We start from the raw sequence: 24,903 nt of genomic DNA, 5'->3' as shown, positions 1-24,903 counted from the left end.
TACTATTTTACTATTTATTACTATTTTACTTTCAATTACTTTTTTACTTTTAATTACAATTTTACTTTATTACAATTGTACATTTTATTTATTTTGTACTTTTTATTACTTTTGTACTTTTCATTACTATTTAATTTTTATTATGATTTTACTTTTTATTACTTTTTTACTTTCAATTACTTTGTATTCCTTTAAAATACTTTTTTACTTTTAATTACACGTTTCAAAGTTGAACTTCACTTTAGTTTTTTAATATTGATTTTACATGTAAACAAGCACAGACCTTCAGAACTACCTGTTAACCGTATAGTTAGCATGTTAGCATCGCACACTCTTTTAAATTATTGCCTGTCAAAATAAAACTTCGTCCAATATTTTTGGTTCATCACCAAAAATATCTAAAAAAACCTCCCTTGAGCAAATATAAACATATAATAATATCTCACGTGTAATTATATATAATATATAAAAGTTATAAAGTTACATGTTTACGGTCAAATACGGTGTTTTTATTTTTATATATTCTATCATAAAGTTCACCTCTCAGTGTGTGATATTATTGTAATAACTCTTCACACATGACGTCATGACGGCCTGTGCGCGCGCAGCAGCGCCCCCTGCTGGCCGCCTCTGGAAACAGTCACTTCCGTTCAGAGGAAGTTTTATCATAGTTTATTGATATTGAGACGTTTTTATCTGTTTAGTCAAACCAACTTCTTTGTTTTAATAGTTTAAGATCAATATAAACTTAAAAGTCAACATAACTTAAAGTGCATTGTTTAAACTGCTTTTGGACGACTAAATTAAATTAACTTGAATTAAAATATAATTATTTTCTTATTCCGAGGTTTTGAAAATTGTCCAAAATATTTGGGATTAAAAAGAAATATTTATCATAGTTTGTCGTTAAATTTTTATTTATTTATAAAAGTTCTATGACTTGAAGTGAAAATAATTGCTCAGAAACTATGTGTTTTATCAGTTTTATTACAGAATCGTTGCTGCTTCGTACGACTCTGTGCATCAAACTGTGAAATATGAGTAAATATATATATAAGTTTTACTGTAAACAACAAAACAAACGGTTAGTTTCGCCGATGGAAGTGAATTCATTTCCTTTATTTCATTACCACAATAAAAGTTCTTTGTGTTACAATAATAAGTAGTTTTTTACACAACCTTTAAGTCTGTTATTTTTGCATAGTTAAAAACACACACTCTCACACACACGCCCTCTTTAAGACTCTTCTTCTCTTTAAGCTTTTTTAAATCTCAGAGCTGTAGAATAAATAGTCAGTAGATTTCGTCTCATTATTATTCTTCATATATTTTCTACTTTAAGGAGTTTCTAGATTATTGTTATTATTGTTTTATTGTGGACAACAAATCCAAATAAGACCAAAACCAACAAAAGATTCAACAAATATCAGAAGCCTGATGATGTCATCACGTCGTCACCTCTGTTCCCCTGATGGAGGACCGACAGACGGAGAACAACACACAGACACACACAGACACAAGGACACACAGAGACACAAAGACACACAAAGACAGACAGACGGAGAACAACACACAGACACAAGGACACACAGAGACACAAAGACACACAAAGACCGACAGACGGAGAACAACACACAGACACACACAGACACAAGGACACACAGAGACACAAAGACACACAAAGACAGACAGACAGAGAACAACACACAGACACACACAGACACAAGGACACACAGAGACACAAAGACACACAAAGACAGACAGATGGAGAACAACACACAGACACACACAGACACAAGGACACACAGAGACACAAAGACACACAAAGACAGACAGACGGAGAACAACACACAGACACACACAAAGACACAAAGACACAAAGACACACAGACACACAAAGACACACAAAGACAGACAGACGGAGAACAACACACAGACACACACAAGGACACACAGACACACAAGGACACACAGAGACACAAAACAGAAACACAAAGACACAAAGAGTCAAAATGAACCAGGAGCTCAGAATCTCTCCAGAAGCTCCCGCAGTGTGCCGAGTGGTTCCTCCCTCCTCTCCCGGGTCACGGGGGTCACGGGGGTCACGGGGGTCACGGGGTCGTCGCCGCCTCACTGCACCGCGCACGCCCCGGCGGGCAGGAAGTCCTGGACGTAGGCCGCCACGGCCTTGGTGAGGTACGTCATGCTCCCGAAGCGACCACTAGGGGCGCTGTCGTACAGCAGCAGGCACACGCCGGTGGACGGGTCACACTCCAGCAGGTGCTCCTCGGCCCCCAGGTCCCTCTGGAGGAGGAGGAGGAGGAGGAGTAGTAGAATGAAGATGAGAAGGAAGAAGAAGAGGAGGGGGAGGAGAATTAAGTTGAGGAGGAAGAGGAATAAGGAGAGGAAGACGAAGAAGAAGAGGAGGAGGAAAAGGAGGAAGAACAACATCAAGAACTAGAGGAGGAGGAAGATGAGGTCACCACCACACTACCAACCCCCTCAGTGCCCCCCCCCCCGTGGCCCCCCCCTGCCCCCGGCTCACCTGGTCCTGCAGGAACAGGAGGTTGGCGTGCTGCACCACCGTCTCCACGGCGATGATGGAGCCGATGCTCGGCACGTCCACGTCGGCCAGCAGGCTGAGCACCAGGATGGCCTCCACCAGCAGCTGCCGGTACTCGGGCCGCGGCACGCGGTTCAGCACCGTCTCCACGTGCACCGAGAACTTGATCTCGCTCGGCGTCATCTGGAGAGCGGCCGCAGGGTTAGGGGGGGGGGGGGGTCACGGGGGCGGAGCTCTCACCTCTCTGGTGGTCGAGGACGGGAGGACGAAGCCCGCGATGGACAGACCGTGGCACTGGAACACAAGTTACAACCAACTTCACGGAGACGGCTTTTTAAGTCGATCGAACTTGTGACCTCTAGCCCCGCCCCCTCCAGCCCAAAAGAGCACAAAGAAACAAAAAGACACAAAAAGAGACAAAAGAGATCAAAGAGACACACAAAGAGACAGAGAGATTAAAGAGACACAAAGACAAGTTTTTTCCCCTCTCCAAAATGGCTCATCGAGAATCGAACGCCCCCTCTAGCCCCGCCTCCTCTGGTCACGCCCCCTCTAGCCCCGCCCCCTCACCTTCTGCAGGATCCTCCAGACCTTCTGGTAGAAGCCGACGGGGACGCGGTTCAGCGCACCGTCCAGACGCCTCCTGCGCAGCCATTGGCCGTGTCGCGTATCCGTGGCGACCGGCTGGAACTCCGGAATGTCCAGAGACTCTATGGACTGCACCCTGCACCTCTGAACAACAACAACAACAACAACATTTATTAAAGGCCCTCCAAGCCGAGCTCAGTGATGACGTCGTTGAATGAATTCTTTACCGCGGCGTCGACGGTTCCCACGTCGAGCGACTGAGACCGAACGTCCTGAGAGGCCGGGAGACAACAAACAAACAAACAAACAACGTGAATGAACGGGGACCAGAGGGCCGGTGATGGAAAACAAGGTTAAATTCATTAAAATAAAGAGCCGCTGCATGCATGAATCATGGTGAAGTTAGATGATGAAGGTTAAATAAACTAAGCTTTAATAATAATAATTATTATTATTATTATTTATAACACATTTTGGGCCACTTTTGGAATCAACCAAAATAAATTTAATTAAAAAGGTTGAATTTAAAACAAATAAATCTTTAATGATTCACCCGTCTGAATCCAATTAAAAGAGCAAAAACACCAATTAATCAATTAATCGACTGGCGGCCATTTTGAAACTATAATAGATCATAAAATATATCGTAACTTTTTGCAGAAATGCCAAATATTTACATATATTTAGGTTTTTTTACCATATTTTGACACGTTTCCTGACATTATGTCCACCAAACAAAAGAAAAGCATCAGATTGATCATGAAAACATTAGTAACCACGGTAACGGTGGGTCGTTATAATAGAGGGGGTTAGCGGCTCGTCGATGAATTAATAAACACGTTTAAATGTCGTCACCGTCAGCTGCCGAGCGGAGGCCAGTGATTGGTCGAGCTGGGAACAAATAGAAAATCCACTTCATACAAAACGGTCGAAACAAAGTTTCTCAGTTAAGCCCCTCCCCTTTTTCAATCATCAACACCTCCTCCTCCTCTTCATCAATTACCACCTCTTCCCCATCATCATCATCATTCACATCAATTACCACCTCATCATCAATAACCACCTCCTCCTCTTCATCAATTACCACCTCCTCCCCATCATCATCATCATTCACATCAATTACCTCCTCATCCTCATAATCAATAACCACCTCCTCATCAATTACCACCTCCTCCTCCTCCTCATCAGCCAGGTGAATTACTACCTCCTCCTCCTCATCAGCCAGTGAATTACCACCTCCTCCTCCTCCTCCTCCTCATCAACCAGGTGAATTACCACTTCCTCCTCCTCCTCATCAACCAGGTGAATTACTACCTCCTCCTCCTCCTCCTCCTCACCTGGCTGGGCTCCGTTAAAGACAACCTGTGTTCCAGCTGTGAAGAGAACGAGATCGTAATAAATAACTAAATAACCTCCTGAACCTTCGTCCACAGGTTCGATGGCGTCGGACCCCCCCCCCCCCCCCCGAAAGCCGATTGGTCCTTATCGGTCGTACCATCTTCATGTCGCTCTTCAGCTTGCTGATGCCGGCCCTCTCGCTCTTGGTGGCGCCCACGTTGCCGAGGTGATGGATGGAGATGGCGGGACTGATGCCGACTTCCAGCTCCCTGACTGTGGAGACAGGGGGGGAGGGGCTTACAGTAACCCAAGCGTCTGATTGGCTGCGTGTGTGAGTGGATGAGCGGTGGACCGACCGCTGCGCTGCACGCCGAACTCTTTGCCGCTGAGGATGTGGTGGAGGAGGTTCTTCAGCTCGGAGGGACTGAGACTCATCAGACTCTCTGTGGCCTCCTCCCCTACACACACACACACACACACACACACACACACACACACACACACACACACACACACACACACACACACACACACACACACACACACACACACACACACACACACACACACACACACACACACACACACACACACACACACACCTTAATTCCTGAGAGAAAGAGTTTCTGTGTCTTTAAGCTGCATTCTCTCCGCTGACCACCAGGGGGCGATTTGTCATTGAGAGTCAAACAGAGCATAAAGCAGGGGATGCTTTAGGGCGGGGCTTACTGTGATTGACAGGTTTCTACCAGATAATTATATACAACTTTTGTGAATCAAATAATACATTCTAAGCCCCCCCCCCCCTCACCTGAGCAGTTGAGTGAGTGGGCGAGCTCGGTGGCCATCACCTGGATGATGAGGCCGATCCGGAGCCTGAACATCTCGCTGAAGAGGCTGGGCTGAGTCCGGATGCACATCGCCAGGTAGACCATGATCTCCTGCAGGAGGGGGGAGGAGTCAGAGAGGAGGCCCCACCCCCCTCAGGTGGAGGAGGAGGAGGAGGAGGCTCACCTGGGTGAGGATGGCCACGCTGATGTTGTTGCCGCTGGCCTCCTCGATGAGGGCGGCCAGCTGGTCGGGGGGGATCGGGGCGGAGATGGTCTTCTCCCTCGGCTCGGGGGGCAGGCCCACCGTCAGGTGCTTCTGGTGCGCCAGCAAATCAGTGCAAGCCTACGGCGCAGCGGCCAATCAGGAGAGAGGGGAGAGGGGGCGGAGCTTAACATGTGTGTTCGCGTATGAAGTTTGAATTTTGTTTTAATCCGCAGTCGATAAGTTATTCTGTTTCAATTTAACTTATGTTATTTAATTATATTATTTAACTTTATATTTAATATTTTCTTTATACATTTTTTTTTGCTGATACCAGTGGAAGTCGCCCCCTGCTGGCCAGAAGGGAGAAGGCAGGTTTGAGACCTTTTAATTATCTTTTTTAAATGTGTGTGTGTGTCTGTGTGTGTGTGTCTATGTGTGTGTGTGCGTCTATGTGTGTGTGTGTGTGTGTGTGTGTCCTACCGAGTCCAGCTCCTCCACCTTCTTCCTCAGCATCCCTGAGATCCTCCTGATGAGGCTCCAGTGCTTCAGCTCTCCGGCTCGCTCGTAGAGCTCGGCCAGCAGGGCCCTCACCGTGCAGCCGGGGCCCTGCAGCCCGGGGCCCTGCAGCCCCGTGTCCCAGTCCATCCCCCTGTGGCGGGAACCACACATTACACCCAAAACCTCTCCTCTAGTATTAAAGGAGAACACACCTGTACCTGTGGGATTCAACACCTGGTCATTAAAACATGATATACATAGTTATGGAGAACATCTACAGACTACAGGAAGGGGACGAGGAGGGAGGAAGAGAAGGAGGAGGAGTAGGAAAAAAAGGACGGGGAGGAGAAGGAAGAAGAAGAGGAGCAAGAGGAGGAGGAACAGGAAAAAGAGAAGGAACGGGAGGAGGAGGAAGAAGAAGAGGAGGAAGAGAAGGAAAAGGAAGGGGAGGAGAAGGAAGAAGAGGAGATCTCCCGTTTTGCTTTCTTTGGCGCCATCTTGAGGCGGTGCGTGCAATACATTTATTTACAGGAAAAAGATATTATATATATTATTAAATATAGTATTATATATATTATTATATTATATATATTATTATATATATTATATTTTATATATTAGTATATATTATATATATTATTATATTATATATATTAGTATATATATTAGTATATATTATATATATTATTATATATATTATTATTTATATATATTATATTATATATATTATATATATTGTATTATATATATTATTATATATATTCTATTTTATATTATATTATAAAAAGGCTAAACCCGGTCCATGACCTCTGACCCTCGTGACTCACTTGTCCTTGAAGAGGATGTAGAGGATGTCGGCCTGGGCCTGCAGGCTCTGCGTGTCCTTCAGCATCCGGACCAGCGCCCCGTGGTCCACGCCGCCGTCGGCGTCTCTGGGGACGCCGCCGCCCGCCGAGGACGCCGCCTCCGGAGCCTGGAGGTCACGGGAGGTCGAGTTATACTCATTAAACAGACGTTCATAAATACCGCGTTGAAGAACGCACCCGAGGGCCCGGCGGCGCCGAGGAGCCCGGCAGGTTGAGGTCCAGGAACGGCTGCGGCGAGCGGAACAGCTGGTTGGGCAGGTACATGTTGAAGTCTGAGGAAAGGGAAGCGGCGTGAGAAGGCGAGCCTGCAAGGCGAGGCGTTGGGCTCGCTCTGCCTCACGGGGCTCACTGTGCACGCCGAGGCCCTGGGCCTTGTTCAGCAGGGACACCATGTCCTTCGTCTTGGAGGCCGCGGCCTTGAACCGGCTCAGACCGCCCGGCGCCGCCGGCTGCGGCTTCTTGGGCGCGGCGTGGGCCAACAAGTGGTCCAGGTACTGGGCGAGGTCGTCGGCCTCTGGGGACGAGGACCGGAGAGGAGGAAATAAATTAAAAGAAAGGAAATAAACCATTTGAATTATAAATGTTGCAATAATAGAAGGTTATAAAGAGTGATTATATTATGACCTCGTGTTTTTGTTTTGATTTATTTCTGTTTGTCGGAACGAATTTAGAAAAACGACTGGCCTAATTTTTATTATAAATTAAAAAATAATATGAATTAAAATAAAATATATATATTTTTAAATGTTTAAAATAAAATAAATTAAAAATTAAATAAATTAAAAATTAAATAAATCTAAAATTAAAAATTAAAAATTAAAATGAATAAAACAAATACAATAAATAAAATGAATAAAAGAAAAGAAAGAAAGAAAAGAAAAATATAATAAATGAATTTCATTAATTAAATACACATAAATGAAATGAAAACAACATGTACATGTATGTTGTGTATGACACGTTCTCCTCCGGTCCTCCTCATGCATCCATCTTATTTTTCTTCTTCTTACCATCATCACAACGTAACTCGTGCACATATCCATTGCCGTCACCTTCATCATCATCTTCATCATCATGGCGGCCCACGCTGCCAGAACCTTTACCGTCCAGGAAGCTCAGGTGAGCGAAACAGGAAGTGGTCAGGAACTCAGACAGCTTCCCAGTCTGGATCCTGAGGAGGGAGAAGAGGAGGAGGAGGGAGAGGAGGAGGAAGAAGAAGAAGAGGAGGAGGGAGAGGAGGAAGAAGAAGAGGAGGAGGGAGAGGAGGAGGAAGAAGAAGAGGAGGAGGGAGAGGGTGGAGGAGGTAGAGGAGGAAGAGGAGGGAGGAGGAGGAGGAAGAGGAGGAGAAAGAGTTGCTTTAAAATCCTTCCATTTTATCTAAAAAGCCTCCTCTGCTCCTCCTCTGCTCTTCCTCTGCTCCTCATCCTCTCCTCCTCTCTTCCTCACCGTGCTCCTCCATAATATCCGTCCTGCAGCTTCCTCAGAGTCGCCAACACCGTCGGGTCCAGAGCCGAGTGGTCTTCAGCTGGAGAACACACAGGTGAGCATGACTCCAGGTGTGTGTGTGTATGTGTGTGTATGTGTGTGTGTGAGTGTGTGTGTGTGTGTGTCTCACTCAGCATGGTCTGGGAGACGGGGAAGGTGACGGTGGGCCTGCCGGTCATCCTCCACCTGGAGGCCAGGTAGGCGATCTCCGTCCTCAACATCTCAACGATCATCTTGTTGTCCAGAGCCAAGTAGAACTGCTGGTGGTCCACGAACTGGGGGAGGGAGGAGGAGACAAGGAAAGGAGGGGAGAATTCAAGGTCAATATTTATAAACTAAACCTTAAACTATACGATTAGAACTAATTATTAGTTTTGTATCTAGTTTATTCCTTTTTCTTCTATTTTCTTTCTTTAATTTATTTTATTAGAAAGTACTTTGATTGTTTCAATATTTCAAGAGGTAAAAAAGTACAAAAATGTTATCACTTAAATGTATTTTAAGCAGAAATATTAAGAATAGGAATGTTTATTCTATCACCAGGTAATAAAATAAAATAAATAAAATAAATAAAATAAATAAAATAAATAAAATAAATAAAATAAATAAAATAAATAAAATAAATAAAATAAAATAAATAAAATACTTCTTCTATTGGAATAAAAAAGGGTGTCAAGTGACCTGCGGGGTGAAGGAGAAGATGGTGTTCCTGATGGTGTAGAACTTGGAGGTCCCCAGGACCCCGATCCTCCGGTAGGGCCGGCCCGTCAGACCCAGTCTGGGGTTACGACCTGCGGCAGGAGACAGCAGTTGAGTGTGTGTGTGTGGGGGGGGGGAGGGGGCAGGGCCAAGCGGGTCGTACCGAGTCGGGCGTAGATGTGGCTCAGCACCCTGGAGGGCTGCACGTGGATGGGGTGGATGTCGGCGACGGTCTCCGCGGCGACGCCGTTCTGCAGCAGCAGCTCTTTGATCTCCTCGGTCTCGGCCAGGATCGACACTAGAGAGGAAGACGTGTTTAAAGAGTATGAGGAGGTTCAAGGACTCGGATAGAGACGAGGCCCCGTGAGCCGAGGGCCTCGTGGGCCGAGGGCCCCGTGAGCCGAGGGCCTCGTGGGCCGAGGGCCCCGTGAGCCGAGGGCCCCGTGAGCCGAGGGCCCCGTGGGCTCACCCTGGACCACCACGTCGGGCTTGGGGACGGTGGAGAAGCGGCGGTTGAGGGGGTCGATCTCTCCGGGGGCCAGGAACCCCTGAAAGAATGTTTTTAGGTTATTTTTTTATCAAGATAATACAATTAACAATCATATAATAAATATAATACATTAATCTGCCTTTATAAATAAAATAAATAAAATAATTTTAAAAAAAATTATAAATCATTAATCTGCTTTTTCTTAGCATTTCAATAAAATGTATGAATCTGCATTTTCATTTCGATTAATTAAAATTAAAATAAGAAGAAAATAGAATAAACTGGATAGAAAAATTATAATTTGTTCCCAGAGTAGTTTAAGGTTTAGTTGGGCAACAGAAAAATAAATCTACTTTGAGAATAAATTCATCATAAAAAAATTGGAAAAATTAAGAAAATGCTGTTTTCAGCCCCTCAAATCTGGAGATTTCCCACTTTTCTCTAGTTTTCTTCACATTTAACTGAAAATCTTTAAAGACATTAAAAGTGACTTATAGAAGATTAATAGAAGAGATGACCTCTGACAGCAGGTTCCCCAGGATGTACAGCGACTGGGCCCACTTCAGGGGACATTTACCCAGCGGGACCCTCTCCACCGAGTGGGGGTTCAGGTACTCCTCCTCCACCTGCACGAACAAACAAACAAACAAAGGGCGTAAAACAGCGTTGAAACGGACACGTGTCAGAAACACCAGCGATGATGTCATCACCTTGTCCGGGGGGACGCTGTAGAGCTCCGGCACTAGCCGAAGACCGTCCTTCTGTTTGATGAGGATCCCCTCCAGAGCCTCCTGGTACTCCTGGACCTGGACGACAACAACAACAACAACAAGAGATTGCATCATCCTTCATTTCCCCCTGGCGAGGAGACGAGAGGGGGCGGGGCTACCTGCTCGGGGCTGTTGATGAAGATGCCATCCAGGATGAGGTAGGTCCAGAAGAGCGGCCACTCGCACTCGATGTTCTCGAACAGCTTCAGCTCGGCCGACTCGTAGTAGAGTCGGCTTGGATCCTGGAGAGAGAGAGAGAGGGGGGGAGAGAGAGAGCGAGAGAGAGAGGGGTCAGCCGAGGGGTTCCCTCCAGTGATTAGTTTACTTAGAAAACAAAAATGCACCAGATTCCCTCAAAATAGTAATAAAAGTCACTAATAAAACTGACATTTTTTTAAATTTTAAAATAAAATAAAAAAATAATACAAATAATAGTAATTGGAAAATATATATATATAAATTAAAAAAGTAAAAAATTAAAAGATTTTATTTGAAAAATAAATAAATAAATAAGCATTTTCTGATATAATTTTCTTAAATAATAATCACTAGTTAAACAGTGGTGAAAAAAGGTTAATATTAATTTGAAGAAAAGGGAATAAGCTGGATAAACTAATTTGTTAGTAGTTTAACTACTTTCAGAATCAATTCATCATAAAAAATAAATATGTATTGTAAAAATGTTTTCAGGTCATCAAATCTGGAGATTTTCCACTTTTCTCTGTTGTGATTCACATTTACCTGAATCTCTCGTCAACAACAGACACTTCTATTACCTGAAAAATAAAAAGGGGGAGGAGCCTGAACACCACGCCCCTCCTCAGTCAGTGAGGAAACAACCAGGAGCAACGCAGAGCTTCTTTACCTCTTTGGGAGTTCTGTGTCCGTCCCTGAGGAACCGGCAGCAGCCGTATCGACCCTGGAGGTCAAAGAGGTCAAAATATATATATTTATATACAAACACTGTATTTCAGAAAGTAGACACGACCCGTTGTCAATATTTAACAACATCCGCTTTCTTTGGCTATTTGGCCGACTTTCTGTAGACACACAAACAACAACAACAACAACAACAGCAGCCGTTCTCCACCTGCAGCTTGGAGATGATCTCCTCCTTGGTGGCGTTGACGATGCTGATGTCGTCGACCGCGAAGGCCGGGTACGAGATGATGGCGAGCACGCCGGCGTCCACCTCTTTGGACATGGAGGCTCTGGGCAGCATGGACGTGAGGATGGACTGGAGGGGGAGGGGGGGGGTGACATCACTGTGTGTGTGTGTGTGTGTGTGTAGGTGTGTGTGTGTGTGTAGGTGTGTGTGTGTGTGTGTACCTGGCAGTGCTGGATGTCGTCAGCCAAGGCGTGCACCACTGACCCCGGGCCGCCTTTCGCCCCGAACAGGTTGAGGTCGTCCAGAGCTTCAAGGGCCGCCTGGAGGACAGCGTCATGTGACCCTTATGTGAGCCTCATGTGAGCCTCATGTGAGCCTCATGTGAGCCTCATGTGACCTTTATGTGACCCTCATGTGACCCTCATGTGACTCATGTGACCCTTATGTGACCATCATGTGACCCTCATGTAAGCCTCATGTGACCCTCATGTGACCTTTATGTGAGCCTCATGTGACCCTCATGTGACCCTATGTGAGCCTCATGTGACCCTCATGTGACCCTATGTGAGCCTCATGTGACCCTCATGTGACCCTCATGTGACCTTTATGTGACCCTCATGTGACCCTTATGTGACCCTTATGTGACCCTCATGTGAGCCTCATGTGAGCCTCATGTGACCTTTATGTGACCCTCATGTGACCCTCATGTGACCTTTATGTGAGCCTCATGTGACCCTATGTGAGCCTCATGTGACCCTCATGTGACCTTTATGTGACCCTCATGTGACCCTCATGTGACCCTCATGTGACCCTCATGTGACCATCATGTGACCCTCATGTGACCTTTATGTGACCCTCATGTGACCCTCATGTGACCCTCATGTGACCATCATGTGACCCTTATGTGACCCTCATGTGACCATCATGTGACCCTCTTGTGACCCTCTTGTGACCCTCATGTGAGCCTCATGTGACCCTCATGTGACCATCATGTGACCCTCATGTGACCCTCATGTGACCCTCATGTGAGCCTCATGTGACCCTTATGTGACCCTCATGTGACCCTCTTGTGACCCTCTTGTGACCCTCATGTGAGCCTCATGTGACCCTCATGTGACCATCATGTGACCCTCATGTGACCCTCTTGTGACCATCATGTGACCCTCATGTGACCCTTATGTGACCCTCATGTGAGCCTCATGTGACCCTTATGTGACCATCATGTGACCCTCTTGTGACCCTCATGTGACCATCATGTGACCCTCATGTGACCATCATGTGACCCTTATGTGACCCTTATGTGACCCTCATGTGACCCTCATGTGAGCCTCATGTGACCCTCATGTGACCATCATGTGACCCTTATGTGACCCTCATGTGACCATCATGTGACCCTCATGTGACCCTCATGTGACCCTCATGTGAGCCTCATGTGACCCTCATGTGACCATCATGTGACCCTTATGTGACCCTCATGTGACCCTCATGTGACCCTCATGTGACCCTCATGTGACCATCATGTGACCCTCATGTGACCATCATGTGACCCTTATGTGACCCTCATGTGACCCTCATGTGACCATCATGTGACCCTCATGTGACCATCATGTGACCCTCATGTGAGCCTCATGTGACCCTTATGTGACCATCATGTGACCCTTATGTGACCCTCATGTGACCCTTATGTGACCATCATGTGACCCTTATGTGACCCTCATGTGACCATCATGTGACCCTCATGTGACCATCATGTGACCCTCATGTGACCCTCATGTGAGCGTCATGTGACCCTCATGTGACCCTCATGTGAGCATCATGTGACCCTCATGTGAGCGTCATGTGACCCTCATGTGACCCTCATGTGACCATCATGTGACCCTCATGTGACCATCATGTGACCCTCATGTGACCATCATGTGACCCTCATGTGACCATCATGTGACCCTCATGTGAGCGTCATGTGACCCTCATGTGAGCCTCATGTGACCCTCATGTGACCCTCATGTGACCCTCATGTGACCCTCATGTGAGCATCATGTGACCCTCATGTGAGCGTCATGTGACCCTCATGTGACCCTCATGTGAGCGTCATGTGACCCTCATGTGACCCTCATGTGACCCTCATGTGAGCATCATGTGACCCTCATGTGAGCGTCATGTGACACTCATGTGAGCCTCATGTGACCCTCATGTGAGCATCATGTGACCCTCATGTGACCCTCATGTGAGCGTCATGTGACCCTCATGTGAGCGTCATGTGACACTCATGTGAGCATCATGTGACCCTCATGTGACCATCATGTGACCCTCATGTGACCCTCATGTGACCCTCATGTGACCCTCATGTGAGCGTCATGTGACCCTCATGTGACCCTCATGTGAGCGTCATGTGACCCTCATGTGACCCTCATGTGAGCATCATGTGACCCTCATGTGAGCGTCATGTGACACTCATGTGAGCCTCATGTGACCCTCATGTGAGCATCATGTGACCCTCATGTGACCCTCATGTGAGCGTCATGTGACCCTCATGTGAGCCTCATGTGACCCTCATGTGAGCATCATGTGAGCGAAGGACGGAAAGGAAGCCAGGCAAGGAAGGGAATTAAGGAAAGGAAGGAAGGGGAGGAAGGAAGCACAAGGCATAGAGTACTACATGCAACACATTACAATCTCACTGTTTGGCTTCTTTAAATACTAATATACTAAATACTAATATCTACATGTAGTTACAGATCACGTCCAGCAGGGGGAGCTCTTTCCAAAGGTTTAAAGAGTGTGTGTGTGTGTGTGTGTGTGTGTGTGTGTTATTTCTCAGTGAGGAACCTGATCCCTCGGCCGCCAAGAACCTCGTCACAAGAATCAGATATGTATTATTTATTTAGAATTAATTCTTTAAAGTAATTTAAACATTTAGCTGAACAGAAAAAGACTCTCAGGTCTTTGAGAGATTTCAACTGAAGGTGATCGGCAGCATTTCATTGGTCGACACCGAGTTCACTAAAGGTCAAACTAAAGGTCAAACTAAAGGTCAAACTAAAGGCCGCCGGCGGCAGCTGTTCTGCTCTCTACCTGCTAAGGACAAGTGTGTGTATGTGTGTATACATGTGTGTATGTATGTGTGAGTGTGCATGTGTGTGTATGTGCGTGTGTGTATACATGTGTGTATGTGTGTATGTATGTGTGAGTGTGCGTGTGTGTGTGTGTATATATGTGTGTGTGTGTGTGCGTATATATGTGTGTATGTGTGTGTATACATATGTGTATGTGTGTGTATGTTTGTGTGTGTATACATGTGTGTATGTTTGTGTGTATATATGTGTGTGTATGTGTGGTGGGTGTTTGTGTGTGTATGTTTGTGTATGTATGTGTGTGTGTGTGTCTGTGTCTCTGTGTGTGTGTGTCTCTCTCTGTGTTTGTGTGTCCGTGTGTCTCTCTGTGTGTGTCTCTCTGTGTGTGTCTCTCTTAGGCACACACACACACACACACACACACTTACTGTAAATATTGTGTTGTTTTTTATTTGTAAATAGTGTGTACTTGTTGCCCTTGCACATTCCTGCTGAGCATTGCCACTTTCATTTCACTGCACACCCTGTGTGTGTATGTGACAAATAAAACATCTTGAATCTTGAATCTTGAATATGTGTGTGTCTCTCTCTGTGTGTGTGTGTGTGTCTCTGTGTGTGTCTCTGTGTGTGTGTGGGTCTCTCTCTGTGTGTCCCTCTGTGTGTGTGTGTGGGTCTCTCTCTGTGTGTGTCTCAGTGTGTGTCTCTGTGTGTGTGTGTCCCTCTGTGTGTGTGTGTGTGTGTGTGGGTCTCTCTCTGTGTGTGTCTCTATGTGTGTGTCCCTCTGTGTGTGTGTGTGTGTGTGTGTGTGTGTGTGTGTGTGTGTGTGTGTACCTTGGCCATGCCGATGGAGCTGGCGTTGATCTCCGTGATGCCCTGGTTGGTTTTGTCTCCTCTCTCCCACATCCCATAATCCTGGAGAACGTTTCATGTTTAAATATCTGACGTCATTTAAGTAGAAGAAGTGTAAAGTTCTCCGTACGGCGACTCTGTAGGCCGTCTCGATGTAGAACATCAGGTTCTGAACCACGTCCACTTCATCCTGAGTGTAGATGATGTGGAGACCTGCACACACACACATACACACACGCACACACACACACACACACACACACACACACACAGGCACACACACACACACGTTACTTCCTGTTTGAATATCCTCACCTTCTGTATTCTTTTAATTTTCTGTAGATCTTGTTTCACCCTCTCCCCCCCCTCCCCCCTTTCCCCATTTCTCTCTCCCTCACTCTTCCGCCCCCCTTTCCCTTCCTCCCCCCTCTCTCCCTTAACCCTTGTGTTGCCTTCGGGTCAAATTGACCCGAAGGCAACACAAGGGTTAACAGCAAAAAAACAAAACTTTATTTTGAAAAAATTGTAAAAATTACAAATAATTAAATAAAATGTTTTTAAAAAATCTCTTCCTCTCTCTCCCCCCCTCCTCACCTGAGGCGGTCATCTGTGCGAGGAACAGCAGGAACAGCGAGGTGGCGTCGACCTGCAGGTGACCCCACTCGTCGTCCCCGACAACCGGAGCGCAGGTCCTGGTGTCGTACTTGGCGTGCAGCGAGTCGGACGTGCTGCGGCTGTACTTGAACTTCTCCACCTTGTCCAGCTGATGACATCACAACGACATCACAGAGCGATGACATCACCACGACATCACAGAGCGATGACATCACAGAGCGATGACATCGCCACGACATCACAGAGCGATGACATCACCACGACATCACAGAGCGATGACATCACAGAGCGATGACATCACCACGACATCACAGAGCGATGACATCACAGTGCGTTGAGGAGTGTGTGTGGTGTAAAGTGTGTACTTCTAGTGTGAGACCACATACCTGCCTCATGATGCCCTGAAGGATTCCTCTCATCAGCTTCACCACACTCTGGAGAGAGAGAGAGAGACACACACACATACACACAGGTCTTTAGATCTTGTTTCTTTGCTGCTTTTCCTGCTTTTGTGTGTATATATATTGATATATAAATATACATAAATATAAACACATATATGTTTATATATATATCAATTTTTATATATAAATGTTTATATATATTTAAACATATATTTGTTTATATATATATCAATGTTTATATATAAATATATATATTTATATATGAATATATATTTATGTATATATATATATATAAATATATATATATTAATAGTATCACTTACTATATATATATATATACAAATATATATTTGTATATATATATATGTATGTTTATTTATATATATATATGTATATATAAATATTAATAGTATCAGTTACTTTATAAATATATATATGTATGTTTATTTATATATATATGTATATATTAATAGTATCAGTTACTTTATAAATATATATATATATATATATATGCATAACACTATTTCAAATCTGTAAGTTTGTTGATATCAGATAATAAAACACTCTAAATGTAAACACACACACACACACACCTGACACAACCACAAACACACACACACAAAACACACACACCTGCTCCAGCTCGTAGGCCTTGGCCTTGTCCTCGTCCCGGTCGGCGTTCTTCCTGTAGGCCAGACTGAGGGCCCAGACGGACAGGACGCTGTACACGTTGTCCCGGACCCACGAGTGAGGCTGGTCCTCGCTGCCCGGCAGGAGACCGGTCACCGGGTCCTGAGAGGGGGGGGGGGGTCAAAGGTCAGCCGAATGAGGTGTTGTTGTTGTTGGAGGTGAAACCGCTTCAAACGGTTGAGGCTCAAAACCAAAGGGATTTGGGAATTTTGACATTTATTTTGAAAAGATGCCACGAGAATAGAAAACGGAATTATAAAGAATAACATTGAAAACTAATAATAATAATATTAATAATAATAATGACAATAATAAAGGATTTATTTTGTTTGGGAAGTTCAAACCAAGTCAGAAAATATACCTATAAAATATTATATACTGTATATACAATATAACAAATAAATAAATAAATAAATATATATACATATATATATATATATATATATCCACGCTTAAGCAACCATTTGTGATTATATTTAAGCTAACTGACAAAACATCTTTCCCCATCGGGTTTCATCACAGGTTCCTTCTTCTTCTTCTTCTTCTTCTTTAAGAAGAGAGTTTCCTCTATTCATGCAGGAGGCCCGATATGGGATTACCTTGTTTTACTTTTAATGTGTTTTTCTATGTATAAAGCAATATAAATATGTGTTTAACAGAATCCAGGATGTTTAGTGTCATTTTAAGCCTGTTTTATCGTCATAATCACGTGGATCACTATTATGATCGGGACACGATATTTTTATTTTTATTTTCATAACATCCCGGGCCTCTTGGAACTAACATACAATTAATGAGATAAATTAATAAAACTACATTTAAAAGGCCAGACAAAAACATTATATAAAAAAATGACAACAAATAAATAAATAATAAGATAAATAAATATATAAAGCTAAATAAAAAGGCCAGAATAAAAATGTGAATTACAATCAATAATGAATAAAGCTTAAATAAAATAACAGAATAAAAATGTCAATTACAATAAATAAAGCTAAAAAAATGACCAGAATAAAAAAAAAATTTACAATAATTTATAAATAAAGCTAAAATAAAAAGGTAAGTATAAAAATGTTAATTATAATAAAAATAAATAAAGCTAAAATAAAAAAGCCTGAATAAAAATGTAAAAAACTATAAATAAAGCTAAAATAAAAAGGCCAGAATAAAAATGTTAATTACAATAAATAATAAATAAAGGTAAAATTAAAAGGCCAGAATAAAAATGTTCAATTCAATAAATAATAAATAAAGCTAAAATTAAAGGCCATAATAAAAAGTTATTAAACCATTTACTGTATGTTAATGCAAGTGTACAATATGTGTTTGTGTGTGTGTACATGTATACGTGCGTAAATGACCTGATGTCTTGCACAATGTGGATTTCCTTCAGCTCCTTTATGAACACATTAGAGTGAGTTCGAGCACGCGCATGAACGAACACACGCACACACAGACACACACGCGCACACACCTGGTGTCTGAGGATGGTCTGCTGCACCACGCGGGCATAGTTGTCCAGTTTAACGCCGGAGTTGCTCCTGCTCCTCATGATTGACAGGTGTTGGTGGTGGGCGGGGGACTTCAAAGTGTTCAAATAGTTCCACAAACTCTTTAAATCCTCGACGGGAAAGTCATTTTATTCCTCCGGTGGTTCTCTAAATGTAAGAAAAGGCGACTCGGAAAACTGCCGGTTGCCTGTCTGTCACGGAGAAACTGCTCAACGGCGGCGGCAGCGACAGAGACGTGACCTAAAGCTACGGTAAGCTAGTCACAGGAAGTAGGAACAATACCGGAAGTTAAGCGATAAGTCTTCACAATAAGAGCGTGTCAGAGAAATTATATTTATTACATAATATTAATATGTAAAATATATATTTATTTATAAATGAAATAATAATACTATATAAATTAAAACATTTTTTAAATATATACTAAAAATTAATATATTTATTATAAATATTGATTTATATTTGTTATATAATATTTGTTCACATTGTGGGAGTGCAACAGGTGGATGCCATCATTCCTTTAACTCACAGTGACAGGATGTGTCAGGAATATAGTTATATAATTACCCCCCCCCCCCCACACACACACACACACACACACACACACACACTTAGATCAATGCAACTTCACGTAAAATCAGAAACATTAATAGTTTGTTTCATATTTTATTTTGAAAACTCTAACCGGAAAAGAGCCTATTCATTTTAAACAGCTTGACGCCTGTGTACCCTTGAATGAGTGAACCCCACTCACATGATGGCAGAGCAATGGAAGCCACTAGTCGAGAGCAGACTCCTTGAACCTGAACTGTACGACGTTAACAGATATTTAGACAAATATGACATGAAATACATGTACAACTCATATTCAACCAGGTAGCAAACGGAGGCAAAAACAGTAAACAACAACCAACACCAACACCTAAAGTTTACTGTAGTAATAATACATTATCAGCTGTCAAGATTTAGCACTAAAATAGTTATTAATAAATAAATAAAAAAGTGGTATAGTGTCTTCGTGAATACAATGTAGTTCGTGTAAAATTTCCGTTTTTGGTGCCCTCTAGCGAAAAGCATATACCTGTAGTTCTAAGTAATAATAGCCTATTGTATTTACATAAAATAAAATATAGTTGTATGTATTTTATATATACATATCTCATAACATACGTTAAAATATTTTTTTCATTTGTTGCCAAAATGTGTTGCCTACTCGTTGTATTATTATTATTATTGATGCTAACTCTTTTGAAAAGTCAAAAGGACTACAAGAAATCCCAGAATGCTTCTCGGTTCGCGCAAGTGCCACTTTGAAAAAAGTCCGCGTGCCGTCGGAACATAGATTTCGACCGTTGGCGACCGTTAGGACCGTTACGACGCAGCTCTCCGTCCTATTCGTTCCTCCCCCCACAAAAAACGTCGAAATATCACTATTTCAAGATAAAATTATAATAAAGTGAATTATATTTAAATATGTATATATTACATGTATTACATTATTGCCGGTTTCCGTCTAACGGTGAATACCGGAACTTCACCGTGGTGGTTGTGCGGTAGTGGGAGGGGGGATGTTGACAGTGTAACACCAGACTCGAGAAAAAAGACGCCGCTCAAAATCTCCTCCCTTGTAAATTCGTTTTTTAAAGCTCCATTCTCCGTTAAATACTAGTTTTTTAAACACATTTTACGCGTCGTAAATGAGTCGCGGAGGAGACTGTGATGACGGCGGCGGCGGGAAGCGGAAGGTGGCGTACGTTTACAGCCGGGAGTACATCGAGACTTGCGACAGTTTATCCAAAGTGCCAAACCGGGTGAGTTTGCATTGCACCTTAAAATTATCGTTGTGCGCGTGCTCTGCTTCGCCGTGTCGTCATCGTGGTGGTTTTTAATGTCGTTTTTTATCCACAGGCGAGTATGGTCCACTCGCTGATAGAAGCTTACGGACTCCTGGAGCACGTGAGGTGAGTGAGAGAGGGAGAAAATGCTAATTTTCTGGAAGAGTTATTTATTTGAAATAACAACAACAACAACAACACAGATATTTTGCTGCCACACACAGCACTGACTTGTGTGAAAGATATTTTATTCCGCAGGGAATAATATACATTATATTTTGGGTCTAATGTAAAACATATTGTGCTGTATATGTTATGACATATACTATTATTATAATTATTGTATTATTATTTTTCAGCTACCCTTTGATTTAATGACATTTTATATTTATTTATTTAGTCATTTATTGTATTTAATATATATATTTATTTATGTTTTACTTATGGAAAGGGTTGTGGTATTTATTTTTACAATATTATTATACTTTATTTTTTATTATTATATTATATTATAATTATCTTCAGCTACCCGTGGTTTCCCTTTTGATTTAATGTATTTTTTTCATTTCTTTGGTTTTTTATTATATTTAATTATTTGTCCTTTTTTTACTATTGGAAAGGGTTGTGTTATATTTTTCCACAATATATATACACTTTATTGTTTATTATTATAATGATTATATAATTATTATTTTCAGCTACAAGTGTTTTTTCTTTGATTTAATGTCATTTTGTATTATATTTCTTTTGTCATTTATTGTATTTAATTATTAGTATTATTTTTACTTCTGAAAAAGGGTTGTTATTTTTTATTATTAGCTATGCCTCTCAATTTCCATTCCAGTCCTTATTATGAGTGCAGTATTATTTTATTTTTTATTTTTTTGTCCTTTTTTTTTTACAGCTGGCTCTTTATTTACCAAATATACTTTTTTTTCTTTTCTTTTCTTTTCTCTCCAGCACCGTTAAACCTCAGCTGGCCTCCATCGAGGACATGGCCAAGTTCCACACAGACTCTTACCTGGAGCACCTTCACAAGATCAGCCAGGACGGAGACAACGACGACCCGCAGTCGGGCGACTACGGCCTGGGTGAGAACAGAAAACAACTCCAAGAAAGACAACAATACATTTTGAAGCTCACAAGAAAACCGTCACTGTTCATCTACTGTCTCAAAGTAGAGGCAGGAGATCTTTCTTCTTCTCTACTGACACATTTCACTACCAACGTTTACAGTTATTTAAACCAGAGGGATTCATTAAAGTGGAAACAAGTTTACGTGCAGTGCTTTTTATCGACAGCAGAGGGCGCCACAACACACAATACGAATACAGTTTCTTGTCTGAGCCGCCTCCAGATTTACTAACTTTAGATCACTCCTCAAGTTCAACCCTCCCTGTGTTTGTTTCCTTCACTCCTTCCATTACTCGTCCATCAGTGCTCTTCTTCGTGCCCTCGGCTGCTTCCTCCTCCTCCTCCTCCGTGGTTCATCCTTCCGTCCCGTTGCACAAGCTGCTCCACCTTTTCCTGGATTACGACATTTCCTTCACCTCCATCGGTTGATTGTCACATCACACTTTGTCGTCTGTTCGTCTCCCTCCCTTCCTTTGTTCTTCCCTTTCTCTTCTTTCCTTCTTTCTCTTTTATTCACAGCCCATCACTTTCATTTTCCCTCCTTCGCGAGGACCCGATTTAGCCTCGAGGAGCGCTGCCCGTGCAGAAATAAATGTCGATCCAAGACAAAAAGGTTTATGGCGAAACCATCAACTGTATTTTAGTGCTGCTTCGTGTCATTTAAAATGAAATAATGTCAACATGTGCGTTCCTCCCCCTCCAGGTTATGACTGTCCAGTGGTGGAGGGGATCTATGACTACGCGGCTGCAGTAGGGGGCGCTACACTCACGGCAGCCCAGTGTCTGCTGGACCAAACGTGTGAAGTGGCCATCAACTGGGCAGGAGGGTGGCACCATGCCAAGAAGTAGGTCCACCTGTTCACTCAGAGGGTAGATGGAGGGATGGATGGATGTTGTGGACGGATAGGTAGGTAGATATATAGATAGATAGATAGAAAGGTGGCTATATCGATAGGTAGGTAGGTGGACAGGAAGGTAGATAGATGGGTAGGTAGGTAAGAATATACACTTTTATTAATCCCCAAGGGGAAATTAGTTCTCTGCATTTAACCCATCCTTAGTTATTAAGGAGCAGTGGGCTGCGGTGAAGCGCCCGGGAAAGGTAGATGGATAGGAAGGTAGGTAGATGGATAGGAAGGTAGGTAGATGGATAGGAAGGTAGGTAGATAGATAGGTAGGTAGATGGATAGGAAGGTAGGTAGATGGATAGGAAGGTAGGTAGATGGATAGGTAGGTAGGTAGATGGATAGGAAGGTAGGTAGATGGATAGGAAGGTAGGTAGATGGATAGGAAGGTAGGTAGATGGATAGGAAGGTAGGTAGATGGATAGGAAGGTAGGTAGATGGATAGGTAGGTAGATGGATAGGAAGGTAGGTAGATAGATAGGTAGGTAGATGGATAGGAAGGTAGGTAGATGGATAGGTAGGTAGGTAGATGGATAGGAAGGTAGGTAGATGGATAGGTAGGTAGGTAGATGGATAGGAAGGTAGGTAGGTAGATAGGTAGGTAGGTAGATGGATGGATAGATAGCTAGGTAGGTAGATAGGTAGATGGATAGGAAGGTAGGTAGATGGATAGGAAGGTAGGTAGATAGATAGGTAGGTAGTTAGATGGATAGGAAGGTAGGTAGGTAGATGGATAGGAAGGTAGGTAGATAGATATATGGATAGGAAGGTAGGTAGATAGATAGATAGGTAGGTAGATGGATAGGTAGGTAGATGGATAGGAAGGTAGGTAGGTAGATGGATAGGAAGGTAGATAGATATATGGATAGGAAGGTAGGTAGGTAGGTAGGTGGATAGGAAGGTAGGTAGGTCGATGGATATATGGATAGGAAGGTAGGTAGGTAGATAGATGGGTAGGTAGATGGGTAGATGCCACTCTCTTCAATGACGTTCATGCACCTGCAGCGCCCCCCATCAGCTCCTCGGCGGGCCTGATGGGGGGCGCTCCGGGGGCAACGGTCACGCTTTGAAAACACAGCGTTTGTTTGTTTGTTGTTCTGACTCAGGGACGCGGCGTCGGGTTTCTGCTACGTGAACGACGCCGTGTTGGGAATCCTGAGGCTGAGGGAGAAGTACGAGAGAGTGGTCTACGTGGACGTGGACCTGCACCATGGAGACGGTACGACATAAACCCAACGTCTCATCAGCTATCGGGCTGACGACCTTCAGATCCAGTGGAGGGGCACGGGCTGAAAAACAGCTTCATAAAGCAACATGTTGTTGTTGTTGTTTTCTCACTTCAGGTGTGGAAGATGCCTTCAGCTTCACCTCCAAGGTCATGACCGTCTCCCTGCACAAGTTCTCTCCTGGATTCTTCCCAGGTTCGTCCAAGGAGACACTTCCAATGTTTGTGTTTTAATATGAAGACCTTCACTGTGAGGCGGCGTACAGTGAGGCGTGTGTGTGTGTGTGTGCGTGCGTGTGCGTGTGTGTGCGTAGGTACGGGTGACGTGTGTGACACGGGGCTGGGTAAAGGCCGGTGGTATGCCGTGAACGTCCCGCTGGAGGACGGCATCAAGGACGACAGATACTTCCAAATATTTACAAGGTAAACACACACACACACACACACACACACATGCACACACACACTCACACACACACACACACACATAATTAAGTTGTACGAATTCCATGTGTAGCTCAACCTTTTCAGGCAAGTTTTACTCTGAGATCCCCAAGAGAAATTATATGTTACCTTCCCTCTACTGACTGCACCCCACCCAGAGGTCAAAGGTCATCCATACACGTCTATGGCCCTGCCTTCAGGCCGGGGCCAGTAGACGGGGTCCTCGGCCCGACAGATGTTCATGACTCTTCTTTAATATAATTCAGACATGAGTTGAACGCTATTATTTTGAAGGGGCTCCGTAGCGGCTCCCGATTGGCTGAGCCTAACTCCGTGTTCCCGCCCCTGCAGCGTGATGCAGGAAGTGCGCGCGCAGTTCAACCCGGAGGCCGTGGTGATGCAGCTGGGGGCCGACACCATGGCGGGGGACCCCATGTGCTCCTTCAACATGACCCCGGTGGGGGCGGGCCAGTGTCTGCAGCACGTCCTGGAGTGGCAGCTCCCCACCCTGCTGCTGGGGGGAGGTGTGTGTGTGTGTGTGTGTGTGTGTGTGTGTGTGTGTGTGTGTGTGTGTGTGTGTGTGTGTGTGTGTGTGTGTGTGTGTGTGTGTGTGTGTGTGTGTGTGTGTGTGTGTGTGTGTGTGTGTGTGTGTGTGTGTGTGTGTGTGTGTGTGTGTGTGTGTCCCCCCGTCTAAAACACTCCTAATTAAAAGAGGATAATGTAATACATCCCTTATGTTTATATTTGCTTTGAATCTCAGTGATTCCCTCATTTGCGTAC

General features: G+C 43.8%; 2 protein-coding genes across 5 annotated transcripts in view; one reads left to right on the top strand and one right to left on the bottom strand.

Annotated features, from left to right (window-relative positions):
* Positions 1-969: 969 nt before the first annotated feature.
* phka1a (phosphorylase kinase, alpha 1a (muscle)) lies at positions 970-18,829 on the bottom strand. Of its 3 annotated transcripts, XM_056442867.1 has the most exons (33): positions 18,544-18,829; positions 17,013-17,171; positions 16,362-16,409; positions 15,955-16,123; positions 15,491-15,573; positions 15,343-15,423; positions 11,662-11,760; positions 11,423-11,569; positions 11,198-11,251; positions 10,452-10,574; positions 10,273-10,368; positions 10,081-10,188; positions 9,542-9,620; positions 9,236-9,370; positions 9,055-9,164; positions 8,504-8,648; positions 8,335-8,413; positions 7,899-8,059; positions 7,238-7,402; positions 7,066-7,160; positions 6,850-6,995; positions 6,005-6,173; positions 5,504-5,662; positions 5,301-5,430; positions 4,846-4,947; positions 4,647-4,762; positions 4,489-4,524; positions 4,007-4,042; positions 3,379-3,423; positions 3,134-3,295; positions 2,804-2,857; positions 2,546-2,746; positions 970-2,304 (listed from the first exon to the last, which is right to left on the bottom strand). In XM_056442867.1, the coding sequence occupies exons 1-33, from the start codon at positions 18,619-18,621 to the stop codon at positions 2,131-2,133; spliced, it is 3,744 nt and encodes a 1,247-aa protein (XP_056298842.1). In that variant the 5' UTR covers positions 18,622-18,829; the 3' UTR covers positions 970-2,130. The 3 variants fall into 3 exon arrangements, with proteins under 3 accessions (XP_056298842.1, XP_056298843.1, XP_056298844.1); XM_056442868.1 differs by lacking the exon at positions 4,007-4,042; XM_056442869.1 differs by lacking the exons at positions 4,007-4,042; positions 4,489-4,524.
* Positions 18,830-20,190: 1,361 nt separating this feature from the next.
* The window catches only part of hdac8 (histone deacetylase 8), an 18,498-nt gene continuing 13,785 nt past the window's right edge, over positions 20,191-24,903 (top strand). For both annotated transcript variants that reach the window (XM_056443006.1, XM_056443005.1), the window contains exons 1-8: positions 20,191-20,391; positions 20,489-20,541; positions 21,376-21,506; positions 22,253-22,394; positions 23,561-23,673; positions 23,798-23,875; positions 23,994-24,102; positions 24,475-24,647. In XM_056443006.1, the coding sequence (XP_056298981.1) occupies positions 20,278-20,391; positions 20,489-20,541; positions 21,376-21,506; positions 22,253-22,394; positions 23,561-23,673; positions 23,798-23,875; positions 23,994-24,102; positions 24,475-24,647 (913 nt within the window). In that variant the 5' untranslated portion in view covers positions 20,191-20,277. The remainder of the gene's footprint in view (positions 20,392-20,488; positions 20,542-21,375; positions 21,507-22,252; positions 22,395-23,560; positions 23,674-23,797; positions 23,876-23,993; positions 24,103-24,474; positions 24,648-24,903) is intronic.

This window comes from Pseudoliparis swirei, chromosome 21 (genome assembly GCF_029220125.1).
Source record: "Pseudoliparis swirei isolate HS2019 ecotype Mariana Trench chromosome 21, NWPU_hadal_v1, whole genome shotgun sequence".
Lineage (NCBI taxonomy): Eukaryota > Metazoa > Chordata > Actinopteri > Perciformes > Liparidae > Pseudoliparis > Pseudoliparis swirei.
This window is presented reverse-complemented; position numbering and strand designations above follow the sequence as displayed.

What these genes read in the sequence shown, in the direction of transcription:
- phka1a (XM_056442867.1), bottom strand. Translation starts at nt 18,621, where the DNA reads ATGAGGAGCAGGAGCAACTCCGGCGTTAAACTGGACAACTATGCCCGC. An exon ending in AGGTGGAGGAGCTGGACTCG is followed by an intron (nt 5,663 to 6,004) that starts GTAGGACACACA and finishes GCTGCGCCGTAG; the next exon opens with GCTTGCACTGATTTGCTGGC. An exon ending in CGTCCTCGACCACCAGAGAG is followed by an intron (nt 2,747 to 2,803) that starts GTGAGAGCTCCG and finishes GCCGCTCTCCAG; the next exon opens with ATGACGCCGAGCGAGATCAA.